The 14,218-nt window shown below is 53.7% G+C and overlaps 1 protein-coding gene across 3 annotated transcripts in view; it reads left to right on the plus strand.

Moving 5' to 3' along the window:
• The window catches only part of DNMBP (dynamin binding protein), a 34,799-nt gene that overhangs the window by 13,287 nt on the left and 7,294 nt on the right, over positions 1–14,218 (plus strand). For all 3 annotated transcript variants that reach the window (XM_014960038.1, XM_014960050.1, XM_014960058.1), the window contains 6 exons: positions 9,825–10,012; positions 10,617–10,716; positions 11,234–11,381; positions 11,869–11,886; positions 12,551–12,750; positions 13,987–14,117. In XM_014960038.1, the coding sequence (XP_014815524.1) occupies positions 9,825–10,012; positions 10,617–10,716; positions 11,234–11,381; positions 11,869–11,886; positions 12,551–12,750; positions 13,987–14,117 (785 nt within the window). The remainder of the gene's footprint in view (positions 1–9,824; positions 10,013–10,616; positions 10,717–11,233; positions 11,382–11,868; positions 11,887–12,550; positions 12,751–13,986; positions 14,118–14,218) is intronic.

Raw genomic sequence — 14,218 nt, forward strand, 5'->3', positions numbered from 1 at the left:
TCCCACTGCCTGTTTTACGTTTATAACCCATCATGAACAGATTCTGTGTGCAGGAACCAAATCGTGACCCTGCAGAGAGCTTGACAGCTGTTTCTAGGCAGCACAAAGCAGAAAATAGGGGAAGTTGTCGTAGCACTCGGATGTACACAGAGGGCAAGTACTTGATGATACACAGGCAGGACACCAGGGCATCTCCATGCTGGGGAGCTGTTGCAGACGAGGAGGGTTATCTCCTGCATGGCCAGCCCCTCAGTACCACAGTTGTCCCTTGCCCGTGCTACAACAGTTGAGTGCCCTGTGTCTTGGGTCCCCAACCCATCCTGGGGTCTCCAGTCCCATCAGCTGGCACCTGGAGCTGGAGAGATGGCAAAGCTGGAGGGCTCAGGCTGTCTTCACATGGGCAGAATTATCCTGTTAACACCACGGCTGGGACAGCGTTGGCTGTAGACAGCTTGATTGGGATTAGCTCGTTGTTGCAAGGACATTGGCGTGTGTTGGGGAGGAGGGACCAAGGTGGTAGGGTGTGGGCAGAGGGGGTGAAAGAGCACTTCTTGGTGGACCGGCCTCCCCACTGGGCAGCCATGTGCCTGAAAACCTCACTGCTCCTGCGCCCTTTCTGCCAGCATGTCTCAGGCACGTGTGTGAACTCTCCATGAAGGAGGGTTGAAACACCAAGGAAAACAGCACTGCAGTGCAGCGGCCAGAGAGGTGGCAGAGCAGAAGCTGTGGCTGCCTGTCAGCTTAAACAGTATGAAATCTGGCCTCTGGAGGTATTTGTTTAAGCAGACTCCTCCGGCTGCATTTCTGCACTGTCTGCCGCCCTGACAGGGTGGGACTTTGCTCAGCCATGTCCCCAGGGAGAGGGAAGGGAGAGGCTTTGCAGTGCCGGGACGTCCAAAGGGCAGCGGAGGAGCTAGGAGGAGCCCGGAGCCGAGTGGGGAGGGAAACAGGCCCATAAAGCCTTGGGAGGCTGGAGCGGCGCTGGGCTGGCCGGGTTGTGCAAGAGGAGGGGGGACGGGCTGTGACGGCGGGAGAGCCCGTGCTCCTCCGAGGTTCAGTGAGACGCGGCCTGTACCCGCGGCTGTGCTGGCAGAGGGTGCGGGGTGTTGTTCCCCGGCTGCGGCAGGGACAGGGGGCAGGAGCGGCTGTGGGAGGTGCAGGGCAGGGTGCCCTCGCCGTCAGGGCTGGTGTCCCGCTGCAGGAAAGGAGGGAGGAAGACTCCAAGCATTTTGAAGCATCGTCCTTCCTGTGGCCTGTTTCTGGCCGCAATTCCGTGTTAACGCTTCTCCTCCTGCCCTGCTGGGCCTCAGTGCTGCACCAGCCAGAGCCCTCCTGGGCATACATGCTTTGCTGCTGCAGCTGCCCCAGTGTAAGACCCTGCCAGCACCCGGGAGCCTCCCGAGGAGCCCTACCGTCGTGCTTGGCAGCAGACACCCTCCTGCCCAGCTGGTAGGAAAAAGTCGACTCTGTTTTTCCCTCTGTGGGTGTTCCAGGCAACTTATCTAATGCTGTCTACTTCTCTCCCACATTCCTCCTCCTGTCCACAGAGTAACAGAATTTAGGAGTTGAAAGCGCCGGTAGAGCTGGCACGGCCTGATCTGTTCTGTAAGCAGGGTTATTACACTCGGGACGGATTGCTCTGCGGTGCAGCCCAGTGATGGCTGCTCGGTTAGAGCATCTCTTTGGGATGAGACTCAGATGTGTCTGCCTGCCACATCAACAGGAGAACCCGCCTGTCATAGCTTTGCTGCTTAGTCACCATCACTCTTAAAGGTTTTGCATGCTAATGTATTGCGTTTCATCTCTGAACCCCAGCCTTTTTCTGCTAAATTAGAGCTTTTTAGTTGATGGATTTTCTTGAGGCAGGTACTGCAATTAAGTAATTTTTCAATCTTCAGTTCCTTGTAGTGAATAGAGTCTTAAAATAGTAGTGAATAGAGTCTACTCATGGCAGAGACTCATAGGAATCTTTTTCAGTGTTTATTCTTTCAGATGCTCACTCATTTTTCAGTTCTGACTCTTTTAAAGTAGTGGAGACTTCAGAGCTGTGGGAAGCATTCCAGGAGGGTGTGAACACCTTGCTGCGCTCCTCTGCCCTTCTCCAAGGACCCCAATCTGACCCCAATTTTGCTTTTTAGATGTAAAGAAATAGAATATTTATTGTATAATTCGGCCTTTTTCCCAAACGTACCAAAATTTTACTGTCTCTGCTTACTTGTGGGATTGTGTCACTGAAAGGGTTTCTTTAGTCCTGCTGGAAATAAGTCTATTATAAAGTAGCATTTTATTTCCTCGGTTAAAAAATGAAAATTGGATTCTTAATTCTACCATCCATTAATTTTTCTTTATATGTTTATTTTCTCATTTTTCTGTACTTCAGAGTTCCTGGTATGTCTGTTGTCTATTATCTGGTTTTCTGTAATTGTTAATTAATTTGTATGCTTTTTAGATGTAAAGAAATAGAGTATTTATTGTATAATTCGGCCTTTTTCCCAAACGTACCAAAATTTTACTGTCTCTGCTTACTTGTGGGATTGTGTCACTGAAAGGGTTTCTTTAGTCCTGCTGGAAATAAGTCTATTATAAAGTAGCATTTTATTTCCTCGGTTAAAAAATGAAAATTGGATTCTTAATTCTACCATCCATTAATTTTTCTTTATATGTTTATTTTCTCATTTTTCTGTACTTCAGAGTTCCTGGTATGTCTGTTGTCTATTATCTGGTTTTCTGTAATTGTTAATTAATTTGTATTTTCTGCCTGTATTGAAGCACAGACCCAGGACAGATTTTTTACCAATATTGTTCTCTTGATTGCATAACCATGTTTTTTGGATTATCTATTTAAATCATCCTTTTAAAGAACTTCCAACTTCCATTTTTTTTCTATCAGTGCTTTTGCTCACACTTTTGTTGATGCTTTGCCTCAGCTTTAGAAGGTTAGTTCTTTGTACAATATCATACTACTTCACTTTTTTCTGCAATATGGGTTGGGACCATGCTGTGTTCACGCCGAATGCAGGGTGGCTGTGTTTGTGTCTGGACAACCACAGGCTGTTTGGGGCGATGGTTCTAATCTTACTCAGGCACAGAGACGTCCCTACCAAGCAGGGTCTGCATCAAACACAGAATCACAGAATGACATGGGGTTGGAAGGAACCTCTGGAGATCATCCAGTCCAACCCCCTGCCAGAGCAGGGCCACCCAGAGCAGGTCCCACAGGAACGTGTCCGGGTGGGTTTGAATGTCTCCAGTTTGTGCCTGTTACATTTTGTCCCGTCACTGGGCACCACTGAAAAAAGCCTGGCCCCATCCTCCTGACACCCACCCTTGAAGTATTTATAGGTGTTGATCAGATCCCCCCTCAGCCTTCTCTTCTCCAGACTAAAAGCCCCAAGTCCCTCAGCCTGTCCTCATCAGAGAGATGCTCCAGGCCCCTCATCATCTCTGTAGCCTCTGCTGTCCCCTCTCCAGCAGTTCCCTGTCCTTCTGCAACTGGGGAGCCCAGAACTGGTCCCAGTGCTCCAGATGGGGCCTCCCCAGGGCAGAGCAGAGGGGCAGGATGACCTCCCTCCACCTGCTGCTCACACTCTTCCTGATGCCCCCCAGGATGCCCTTGGCCTTCTTGGCCACCAGGGCCCATTGCTGGCTCATGGGCATCCTGTTGTCCACCAGGACTCCCAGGTCTTTCTCCTCAGAGCTGCTCTCCAGCAGGTCACCCCCAACCTGTGCTGGTGCAGGGGGTTCTTCCTCCCCAGGTGCAGCACCCTACGGTTGCCCTGGTTGAATTTCATGAGGTTCCTCTCTGCCCAACTCTCCAGCCTCTCCAGGTCTCGCTGTATGGCGGCACACATCTTTGAGTCATCAAGCTGTTCCAGTGGCCTTGGAGAAGTGTCCCCATTCTGTTCTTTTTCAGCTCATTTTTATCGTTTGTCTGGATTTATCTCCTGCTCCGTGGTCTCAGGACTCTGCCAAGGCTGAATTCACTTCTATAGGCTGAAGTCCTCTTTTGCTACGGTGCCTCTCTGCTGCACACCCCAGTCTGTTGCTTTGGGAGCAGTGGATATATTCTGTTACAGGCTTATTAGCAATGTCCAGAGTCAGAGTCTTCACCCTGGCCAGATCCTGCTTCTGGCAGCAAGTTTAGCCTTTTGCTCAGATTAATTGTTCCCTGCCCTAGTTTCATTCCCCCTCTTCCCATGGCAGACAGTGGCTCCTCCCCTCCCAGCATCCACATACTTCGAATATTTGCAGCTGGTTTGTTTTGTCCTGAGTCACTGCTTGACTGGACTGAGCTGTGAGCCCGGGGCTGGGCTCATGTCCCAGGTGGCTGCGGCTTCCATGGGAGATCCCTACTCACCCGGTCGGTGCAAGCGGTTGTCCTCAGCGCTGGTGGGCAGCGTGTCCCTCTCCAGATGGCATCAGCAGCCTGGGCGCCCTGCGAGGCCGTGCCGTGCTGCAGGGGATGCTGCGGGGGATGCTGGCAGGTGAGCCCCGACGAGGAGGAGTTGGGGGGACAATGCAGCCCTTCGGGGGAGCCCCCCGTCCTGCGCATGATTGGCGTGTGTACCGTTGGATCTGGTTTCCATGGGTCAACTTTGCTTCCAGAGTGGGGCAGGTAGAAAACCTCCAGCTGTGTGAGTGCTCCCGCTAGGAGGTTGGGTAGTAAGAATTAGAAGCTTTTGTTAATTGGAAGAAAGTTGGTGCAAGGGGTATTTCTGAGACGAGCGGGATGAGCCATGCGATTGCAGTATGAAATGATGGCCTCCGCGGGAAGTGCAGCGGTGGGAGCATGCTCCATCCTGACACCTCACTGCCAGGGGCTGCCTTAAGAGCCAGGATTAAATCTGGCAAAGCTCAGAAGCAGGCGCTCCTGGGAGGCTGTCACAGACTGTCCAGAAAACCAAGGACTTGTCACAAATATGCCAAAGGGGATAGAGAAAGCAATTTAGGTAGAGGGTTTAATTTAGAGATGGCAGAGCTCGCGCCACCTACAAGACAGTAAATTTTGAGTTTTTGAAAATTGTGATTGAGAATATTGTTTTTGGAAGTGTATTTCTGAATGCCCGTTTAGCATCCGTGTCATGGCTAAACAAATGTGTCACTGGATTGGAATTTGGTGGCTTCATTAGAATACCAGTCGCATTCCTGCAGGCTAACGGAGCCAGTTCCAGCTGTGGTGCAGGGCTTTCGCTTCCAAAGCTGATGGGCGTGAGGACTCATATTGAAAGGTAACATTTAAATAGAAAATCTGTGAAGTAAAATGGAGGTCTGTTTAAAAGCATTTACTGGATGACCAAAACCCACAGCTGTGAACTGAGTGGGTTTAGTTAAATGCTTAATAAGCCTCATTTAGGGAAAGCTGCCGTTAGACATACAAGATTGTGTGACAAACAGGAAAAAAGAAATTGATGGAAATCAATTTCCATCAGAGATAGTATCAAATGCAAAAAGTGAGAGTTTTTAAATGTCAGACACAAATCCTAAGTATTATAGATATTGGTCAGATAAAAGAGTCAAATATTAAAAACAAATTCTGTGTCTGAATTTTTTGAACTATGAGTGTTTCAACAGCAGCGGGGTGACTTGTGAGTTCACTGGTGAAGGAGAATGCTGGACTTGTGGTGAACAGCAAGAGCCCTAAGAGACTTGGCTGCAGCATAGCTTCGTTTTTAAACAAATCTTGAAATATTCAGAAAGAGCAAGAAGGCCAGAGGAGAATTAATTTGTATGAGTTTTCAAAATACTGCAAATACCGATGTGGTGTAAGCGGGTAGAACTGGTGACCAGCATCCTGCCAGGTCAAGCAAGGTGAGCTGAGGTGGTGACTACTAAGGGCTTAAAATCTGTGGAGGTGAGGTTTTAATTTTCCTCCCGCGGGCAGGGGTTTGGGTGTCACAGAGCTGGCAATCCCACGGGTGTCAGTGGAATCCTGGCCGCAGGGCACTCTCTGAAGTGCCCTGACCTAGATTTCCCTGCCTGGGATTTGCTTGGTGGAGCGTGGGGAGCTGCTGCGCTCGCTGGTGGCACCGAGAACGCCCAGCTCCCTTCTGGTGAGCTGGAGCCAGACACATCGTCTGGCTAAAGCTGGGAGCACAGCAGGGTGGTTTGGTGGTACAGTTAAACTTCTGAGATGTTCTGTCTAAAGCTTCATTTGGTGGCATTTTGCCTGGGGATAAATGCGAAATCCTGATCTTTGACGAAGCTGGGGAGGGGTCTGGAGAAGATGTCTGATGAGGAGAGGCTGAGGGAGCTGGGGGGGTTTCAGCCTGGAGAAAAGGAGGCTGAGGGGAGACCTTCTGGCTCTCTCCAACTCCCTGAAAGGAGGGTGTAGCCAGGGGGGGTCGGTCTCTGCTCCCAAGTCACAGGCGATGGGACAAGAGGAAATGGCCTCAAGTTGCACCAGGGGAGGTTCAGATTGGAGATCAGGAACAATTTTTTCACAGAAAGGGTTATTAAGCCTTGGAATGGGCTGCCCAGGGGAGTGGTTGGGGCACCATCCCTGGAGGGATTTAAAAGACAGGTTGACATAGCACTTAGAAACACGGTTTAGTGATGGTTTTTGTCAGAGTTGATGGTTGGACTGGATGATCTGAAAGGTCCCTTCCAACTGAGACAATTCTATGATTCTGTGGTTCTATGACCTAGGCAAATGTACTCTTTTCTATTTGTCTTCCCAAATGCTGGGACCCAAATCATGGGTCATTTCTGGCCATTGTTCTGGCTGGTCTTCATTTTCCAGATTCCTCCCAGGCCACCCCATGCTGCACTGTCAGCTCCCACCCCCACCTCCTCACACCCCTGCTTGCATTGCAAATGAACACCTTCCTGCTTCTGCCAGGTTCCCTTCCTACTTGAGCAAAAGAAATGCCACTAAATAGATATATCCTTCTATAAAGTAACTCATTCGTTGTTACTTTCTTAACTTTTTGAGCTGCAGAGACCTGCTGACTGTATTACCTTGGTGTTTCTTTGCCCCTGCTGTGCGTTTTTCTGTCTCTTGTCCTGTTGGGGCTCCAAGCGCTGTGTCTGAGGCGGGATATCCCACCTGGGTGTTTGCAGAGTCCTTTGCACGGCAAGGCCTGGGCTGCCATGGAGGAGTTTACCTGATGGGGAGCCAGGACTGATGTTGACTCAGCTGAAATCAGCCTTTTTCCCTTGTGCAGGGTGGCTGGCTGTGATGGGCGTAGCTTTAAGGATACTTCACAGAATCTTCATGGTTGGGAAGGACCTCTGAGATCACCGAGTCCAACCATACACACACACAAAAGACCCCCACAATCCCGGGCACTAGAGCATGCCCTGAAGTGCCACATCTACATGCTTCTTAAATCCCTCCTGGGATGGTGACTCCACCACCTCCCTGGGCAGGCTCTTCCAGTGTCTGACCACCCTCTCAGTAAAGTAATTCTTCCTAAAATCTAATCTAAACCTCCCCTGCCCCAACTTCAGACCATTTCAACTTCCCAGCAGGAGTCAGCAAAGCCTGCTCTTCCCAATAATTGCTTATGAAATGTAGTGCTGGTTGTGCCGCTGAATCGTCCTTTGCAGAGCTGGCCCTTTTGGCTCTCCCCAGGTTCTCCCTTGGGAGAGCTGAGGCAGGGCAGCACAGACGGGTGGCTTCCCTCCTGTCTCAAGGGCATCTCTTGAGCAGGGTTCCAGCTGGGTTTCCCCTTTGCTGCGGTTGGGGGGGTGTCTGGGGCTGATTTTGAAGTTGCTCTTTCTGAAGGAGGCACATCAGTTCGTCCTCAGCCCAGGCCACTAGCTGCAAGGAGTTGCTGTTTGATGCCAGTGCTGCTGGTTTCTGTTTGTTACTGCTGCTCTGAACGGGGAGTCCTGGTGTGGTTTCAGCTGAATCTGTGTCTCACCTCAGCAATGTTTCTTTTCTTCCTGGGTCATTTCGGTGCAAAATCCCCAGCCTGGCAGAGCACAATGCTTGGGCCGAAGCTGCAATTTGCATGGCATCACAGAATGATATAGGGTTGGAAGGGACCTCTGGAGATCATCCAGTCCAACCCCCTGCCAGAGCAGGTCCACCCAGAGCAGGTTGCCCGGGAACATGTCCACGAGGGTTTTAAATGTCTCCAGACAAGGAGACTCCATCACCTCCCTGAGCAACCTCTTCCAGGGCTCTGCCACCCTCACAGGAAAGAAGTTCCTCCTCATGTTGAGATGGAACTTCTTACATTGAAGTTTGTGCCTGTTCCCTCTTGTCCTGAGTTTCCCATCCCAGGTTTCACGCTGCCGCTGGTGACGGTCCCTCTTGTCCTGAGTTTTCCATCCCAGGTTTCACGCTGCCGCTGGTGACTGCTGTCACCCGGAGGCAGGGCTGGGGCTGCCCGGGGCCCGGGCAGAGGTGCTGGGGGAGCACGGGGGGGTCCTGGGGCTGTGGATGATGGGTGCTGGGGTACCAGGGTAGGCCCCAAGCCCTGCCAAGTGTCCCCGGGAGCCCCCCAGGCTGAGCTGCTGTTTTCTGAAGCTGTAACTGGGGAGGTCGAAGGGGCAGAGAGTGGGAATCCTGCAAAAACATTTTTCCAAATGTCTGAGCTGGGGCATGTCCCCAACTCTCCTAAAATCCCAGAGAGGGAGAGCAGCTGGAGCAGACGGGCGTTTGTTAAAACAGCAGTTGGCCTCAAATCTAGCTCCTGAGGTGGGCTGGGCGGCTGCAAAAGGCGCGGGGGCCTCGGTTCTACACAGCAGCTGTAAAACGGGGGAGACCTGAGCGATTGTGGGCCAGACCCTGCCCCGGGGGGGCGTCCCGGGGAGGAGCTGGAGGGGGCTCTCCCGGGCCGGGGGAGGGAGGGGACGAGGGGCCTTCGCTGTGGAGAGGGCAGGCCCCTCCCGCGGCAGGTGGGGTAGGAAATGGCCGAGGCCCAGCGGTCTGCGGGGGGATAGCAGGGATAGCAGTCTCCATTGAACACTGGAGGGGGCTGGGCCGGCCGGGGGAGCGGCAGGTGGGACGGAAAACCAGGAGGGAAGGCAGCGGCCCGGGGCCGGGGGCAGGGCGGAGGGAGGCGGGTGGCCTGCTGCTCCCCGGCCTGCAGGGCGGCCGTGCTGTGCGCTGGGCTCCTCGGCACCCGCGGGTAGGGCCGGGGGCTGCGGCGCGAGGGACGGTGCCCCGGGGAACAGGCAGGTCCCTGGGCTGTGCTGGGAGCCTGGGGGGTCTCCCCGCCCGGGGCCGGCCGCCCTGGCAGCGTGGCCCCCCGAGGGGTGCAGCCGGGCACCGCGGGCCTCGGGGTGCCCCCGCTGGCTCCGGGGGCGATGCCGCCCCAGCCTGCCCGGCCCTGCCCGGCGGTGCTTGCCGAGGTCCGGCTCCAGGCTTTGCCGCCAGCAGCCCCATTGTGAGTGCCCCAGGCCTCCTGGGCCATTCAGATGGAAATGCCCCGGGGCTGGAGAATGGAGACCCTGTTCCCGGCCTGAGGGGAGGGGGCGGCCGCCATTACTCGTGGTCGAGGAGGGGAGCGGGGCTCCTCTTCCTCCTGCTCGGCCCCACCGAGTTTCCTGGGGCAGCAGAGAGGGATCTGGCCCCGGGCGGCATCAGGGGGCAGGCCTGGAGCAGGTTTGTGCTACTTGGTGCCTGCTGCCCTGATGCTGGGGGCATTGCAGTGTTACTGGTGCTGCCAGGGCAGGCTGTGGGAGCAAACTGGGGCTCCCTGCTGGCCTGGGAGTGCCAGGAGTGGCCTCTCTGGAAGGGTTCTTGGGTGGACAGTCTTGCTCTCTAACAGCCGTGTTTGGCAGTCTTGCATGTGCCACAGTTTATACGCTCCTTGTCTCCTGCTCTTGCATCCTTACTGGAGGATGCTGAGCTTGCTTGTCTGTCTCGGCAGAGATGACTCTCCTGTCCTCCCAGACACCGTCCCTGGAGACATCCTCAGCTGCTACTGAGAGCCCAGAGCAAAGGATGCTGGAGAAGAGGTCCAAGGTTATTGAAGAACTGCTCCAGACAGAGCGGGACTATATCAGAGACCTGGAGATGTGCGTGGAGAGGATCATGGTGCCCCTGCAGCAGGCACAGGTAGGACACGGGGGGCAAGCTGTAGTGCAGCACTATTGGGATGGGGTGAGGATACTGAGTCCACTTTGTTCTCGGAAGTGGCCAAGCAGCAGCATGGGAACCCACAGAGGAAATTCAGCGATGCTGAGGGGAGCAGGATGGTTCTTGGTGCTCCCTGCAATAGTCCATCTGTTTTGAGATCCTGCTGAGCTCTCTCTGTTGCTGAGAACAAGAGACCTGGCAGCAAGTGTCACAGATTCATTTCCTGAGGCAGGAAATCTTCTTCATTTGAGTTGCAGGTTAAATTCATTGTCAGGAGAAAGAAAATACACAGTCTTGGCATGGGGACAGAGTTGGCAGGAGGAGAGGGAGAATGACAGGTGAACAGAGGCATGGATGAAGTTGCTGGGAAAGGGAAGGACACTGTGGTAGGACACATGACTGAGAGTTTCAGTGCACTGAGGGACGAGGGAGTGAGTACAGAAGTGACTGTGGTGGCAGGAGGTCACACCAGGGGGCTGCTGTGAAGCTGAGGACTGACGGGTCATAGGAGGGCAAGCAGGGGCTGTTGAGTCAGACTGGGACATGTTCCCGCATCCACGACATCTCTCTTCCTGTTCTCCAGATGCAGAACATAGACTCTGAAGGTCTTTTTGGAAACATCCACATGGTAATTAGCTTCTCCAAGCAGCTGCTGTCCGCCTTGGAGGCTTCAGATGCCATCGGTATGAATTCCACTGTTAACTTTTCTCAGTGGGCTGGGATGGGCTTTGCTAGTGGCACAGTAAAACAGTATAAATGCTGGGAGAGGATCACTGGTGCTGGGTTTCCTCCCTGCTGATCCCTGGTGCTGTGCATCAGTCCAGCAGCGAAGCCAAGGAGACCTCTGTTGCCCCATGGGTCGCTATGCTGAGAGACATGGTGCCTGTGGCCCCTTGCCCCAAAGCAAACCCCACTCCTCGCACCTGCACTGCAGGCTTTTGCTGCTCAGGCCTTGGGCAGCCCATGCCTTTGTTCTGTATGGCTCCAGTGACCAGTGTCCTCACTTCTCACCCCTGGAAGACCTGGGTCAATTGATCTCCCTGTGCTAGTGGGTGTTGAGGATGCTGGGTGCTCTGGTAGCGCTGTCATTTTGAGCTCCGTGTGTAGAAAACGGACACTGGGCATCTCACTGTGGGACACACCGGTGTTGTTGGAGGCAGCTGGAGACCAGCTGAAGTCCTGCTTTGCTGCTGTCTGCAGGGCCAGTGTTCCTGACACAGCGTGCAGAGCTGGAGAGCGTTTACAGGGTGTATTGTCAGAACCACGATGAGGCCATCGCATTGCTGGAAACCTATGAGAAGGATGAGAAGATGCAGAAACTACTCCTGGACTTGCTGGATAGCCTCAGGTTGGAGCCTCTGGCTGTGGCAGCCACCAGGCTGCGGGCGGGGGGTCAGTCTCCAACATCCTTGCCCCTCTGCCAGACAGTTCAGGTGGTGACTGGAGAGGGGCTGACTATGTTAGTGCATAGGTGACCAGCCTCCAGGTTCAAATGGCCCCTGCCCTAATGCACAAGTGGTGGATACCTAGAGGTCTCCTTAAACTCTGAACAGAAGCCACCAAGGTACAGGGAAGGGGACATGTCCTGAATTGAGGGCTCCTGTTCCCCAAGTCCTGCCCACCATGGCTGGTGAGGAAGGAGCCGCTGTGCCTGGCTTCACCTTATGGAGGTTAATGCCCCAGGAACCAGCAGCTGCTCGGGGGGGATGGGGCTGCCCACTGCTTTGGCAGCATCACTGTGGGACGGGGTGAAGGTGCTGGCTGTGGGATTGCACACCTGCTGTCCCATTAACCCGTTGCTTTTTTTTGCTTTTTGGCACTCTATGGGCCGACAGGAGCCTGTACAGTGAGTGGTAAGTGCATCCTTCCTGTTAGTCCCCACCTGTCTGTCTTGCCCTGCTGCTCCCTTATGACTAACCTCCTGCCACGGGCCGGGTGCATGTTGGGGAGCCCTAACAGTGCTTTGTGGGGGCGTATCTGGGAGGAGAGGGGTGTCTGCGGTGTGATCGCACAGAGGCAGTGGGTGGGCTACACAGGCAGCAGCACAGGTGGTGAGGGGAGGGGAGGCCTTGGGCAGGAAACAGGTTTTGGGAGCCGTCAGCCCCAAGGAACCAGGAGAGCCCTGCACTGACTGCAGTCCTGAGCACAATCCTCAATCGATCTGTCCTGCACTGGAGGACAGATCTGGGCAGTTGGGTGGTGAGATAGAGTCTGAAGCAAGTGGCATCTAGTAAGTGTGAGGCTGTGCCAAGGTGGGATTTCACAGTGGGGCCGGTGATGGACAGGATCCTGGCTGGGAAGGGTCAACTGGTATGAGGGAGGTCTGGAAACCTGGGGTTGGTCAGAGAGCTTCAGGAGTGCAGTGAGTTTGGAAATGAGGGTGGTGCAACTTAGGGAGTACAGTGGATTTAGAGGCATTGGGGTTCTGGGTCTTGTTGGCATTGGTTTGAGGGGACAGCACTTGTGTGGCAGAGGTGGACTGAAACCTGGCGCATCTCCTTTGTCCCAACTTCCCAGGGGCTGCACAAACTACATTAACCTGGGCTCCTTCCTCATCAAGCCAGTGCAGAGGGTGATGCGGTACCCGCTGCTGCTGATGGAGCTGCTGAGTGCCACCCCCGAGGCTCACCCGGACAAGGCACCGCTCACAGCTGCCGTCCTAGCAGTCAAAGAGATCAACGTCAACATCAATGAATACAAGCGCCGGAAGGACCTGGGTTAGTAGCTGGGGAGCGAGGGACAGTGTGCTGAAGTTGGTGTTAGGTAGCAACCAGAGCCATGGAGGGCATCTGCCCCCAGCAGCATGGCAGTAAAAGAGCTACATTTAAAAATCTGAGTGTGAGATGCAGTATCCGGAGTAATGCAGTACACACCTGACTTCAGCTATTTCTTGTGATACAGAGATAGGAAATGTATGCAGTTGCTGACCATGTGGCTATTAAATGAAAGCAAAAACAATAAGACAAAAGAATATATACTTTAAAAGTGCAGTTTTAAGCAACACAGGTTGGAAGTTAATCTGCTGGGGCAGTCTGTCTTACTGAGATTTGGAGACTTAAGTTTGAAAGTATATCTGTAGGCAGGACAGAATCACAGAGGCTCTTGCTGCAAGACTCTTTCAGGATCTTCTGTCCTGCTTGGAGCAGGATTGTCCCCAACATGACTCTGCTCAGCCATCGCTCCCTCCAGCCCATTGTCACTGACCCCCAAGGATGGAGATGTGGCAGCCTCTCCGCTGTCCTGGGCCAGGGCTGCACCGCCTTCACGGCCTCTCCTCCCTGATACACCCTGGAGCTCCCAAGCTGCCGTCTCTGGCTGCTGCCCCTTGCCGTATTGCCTGGCACTGCTCAGAGGAGTTGGGCTCCATCACTGCTGTAGCTGCCCTTCAAGTAGCTGCTGCCTGTGGGCAGATCCCCCTCCACCTCCTCCCACCCAGCTCTCGCTGTGGGACCTGAGCTCTCCCTGTGGGTCAAGAACCCTCTCTTGACCTGGGGGCACCAAAACGGGACAGTATCCAGGTGCAGCCTCCCTGGGACTGAACAGAGGGAGAAAATCATTCCCTTTGACCTGCCAGGTGTCCTCCCCATGTTCCCTTGGAAGCCCTGACTCATGCAAGTCTTAAACATTACTTGTCACGTAGCCCCACTGAAGCTGGTGTGCCATCGGCTGCCTGCAGTGATTGCTCATATTTGCTAAAGAAGCAATATAGATACCTGCTATATGTCCAGTGATTATTGTACACCATCTCCTGTGTCACCTTATGCTAATGCTATTCAGGATCCTATGGAAGAGTTTAAATGGTGGGTCTACCAACTGAGGGGCTATCAAGAGCCAAACAGGGGCTTACAGGTGGCACAGTGCTGGATTTCAGTGTGACGCGTGGCATGGCAAGGCACTGTAAGACACGGGCATTGTGCTGACAAGGGTCCTGATTTCTATATCAATCTCTTTAGTGCTAAAGTACCGGAAAGGGGATGAGGATAGCCTCATGGAGAAGATCTCCAAGCTCAACATCCACTCTATCATCAAGAAATCCAACCGTGTGAGCAGCCACCTCAAGCATCTCACAGGCTTTGCGCCCCAGGTAATGTGCGTCGGCTGCCAGGCGCGCTTGTGTCCTGCGGTGCTGTGAGGAGGTGGTGGTACCTGCTTTCCTCTCACACCCCCTCCCCAGTGAGTAGCTCT

This window comes from Calidris pugnax, unplaced genomic scaffold, assembly GCF_001431845.1.
Source record: "Calidris pugnax isolate Ruff unplaced genomic scaffold, ASM143184v1 scaffold4, whole genome shotgun sequence".
NCBI lineage: Eukaryota > Metazoa > Chordata > Aves > Charadriiformes > Scolopacidae > Calidris > Calidris pugnax.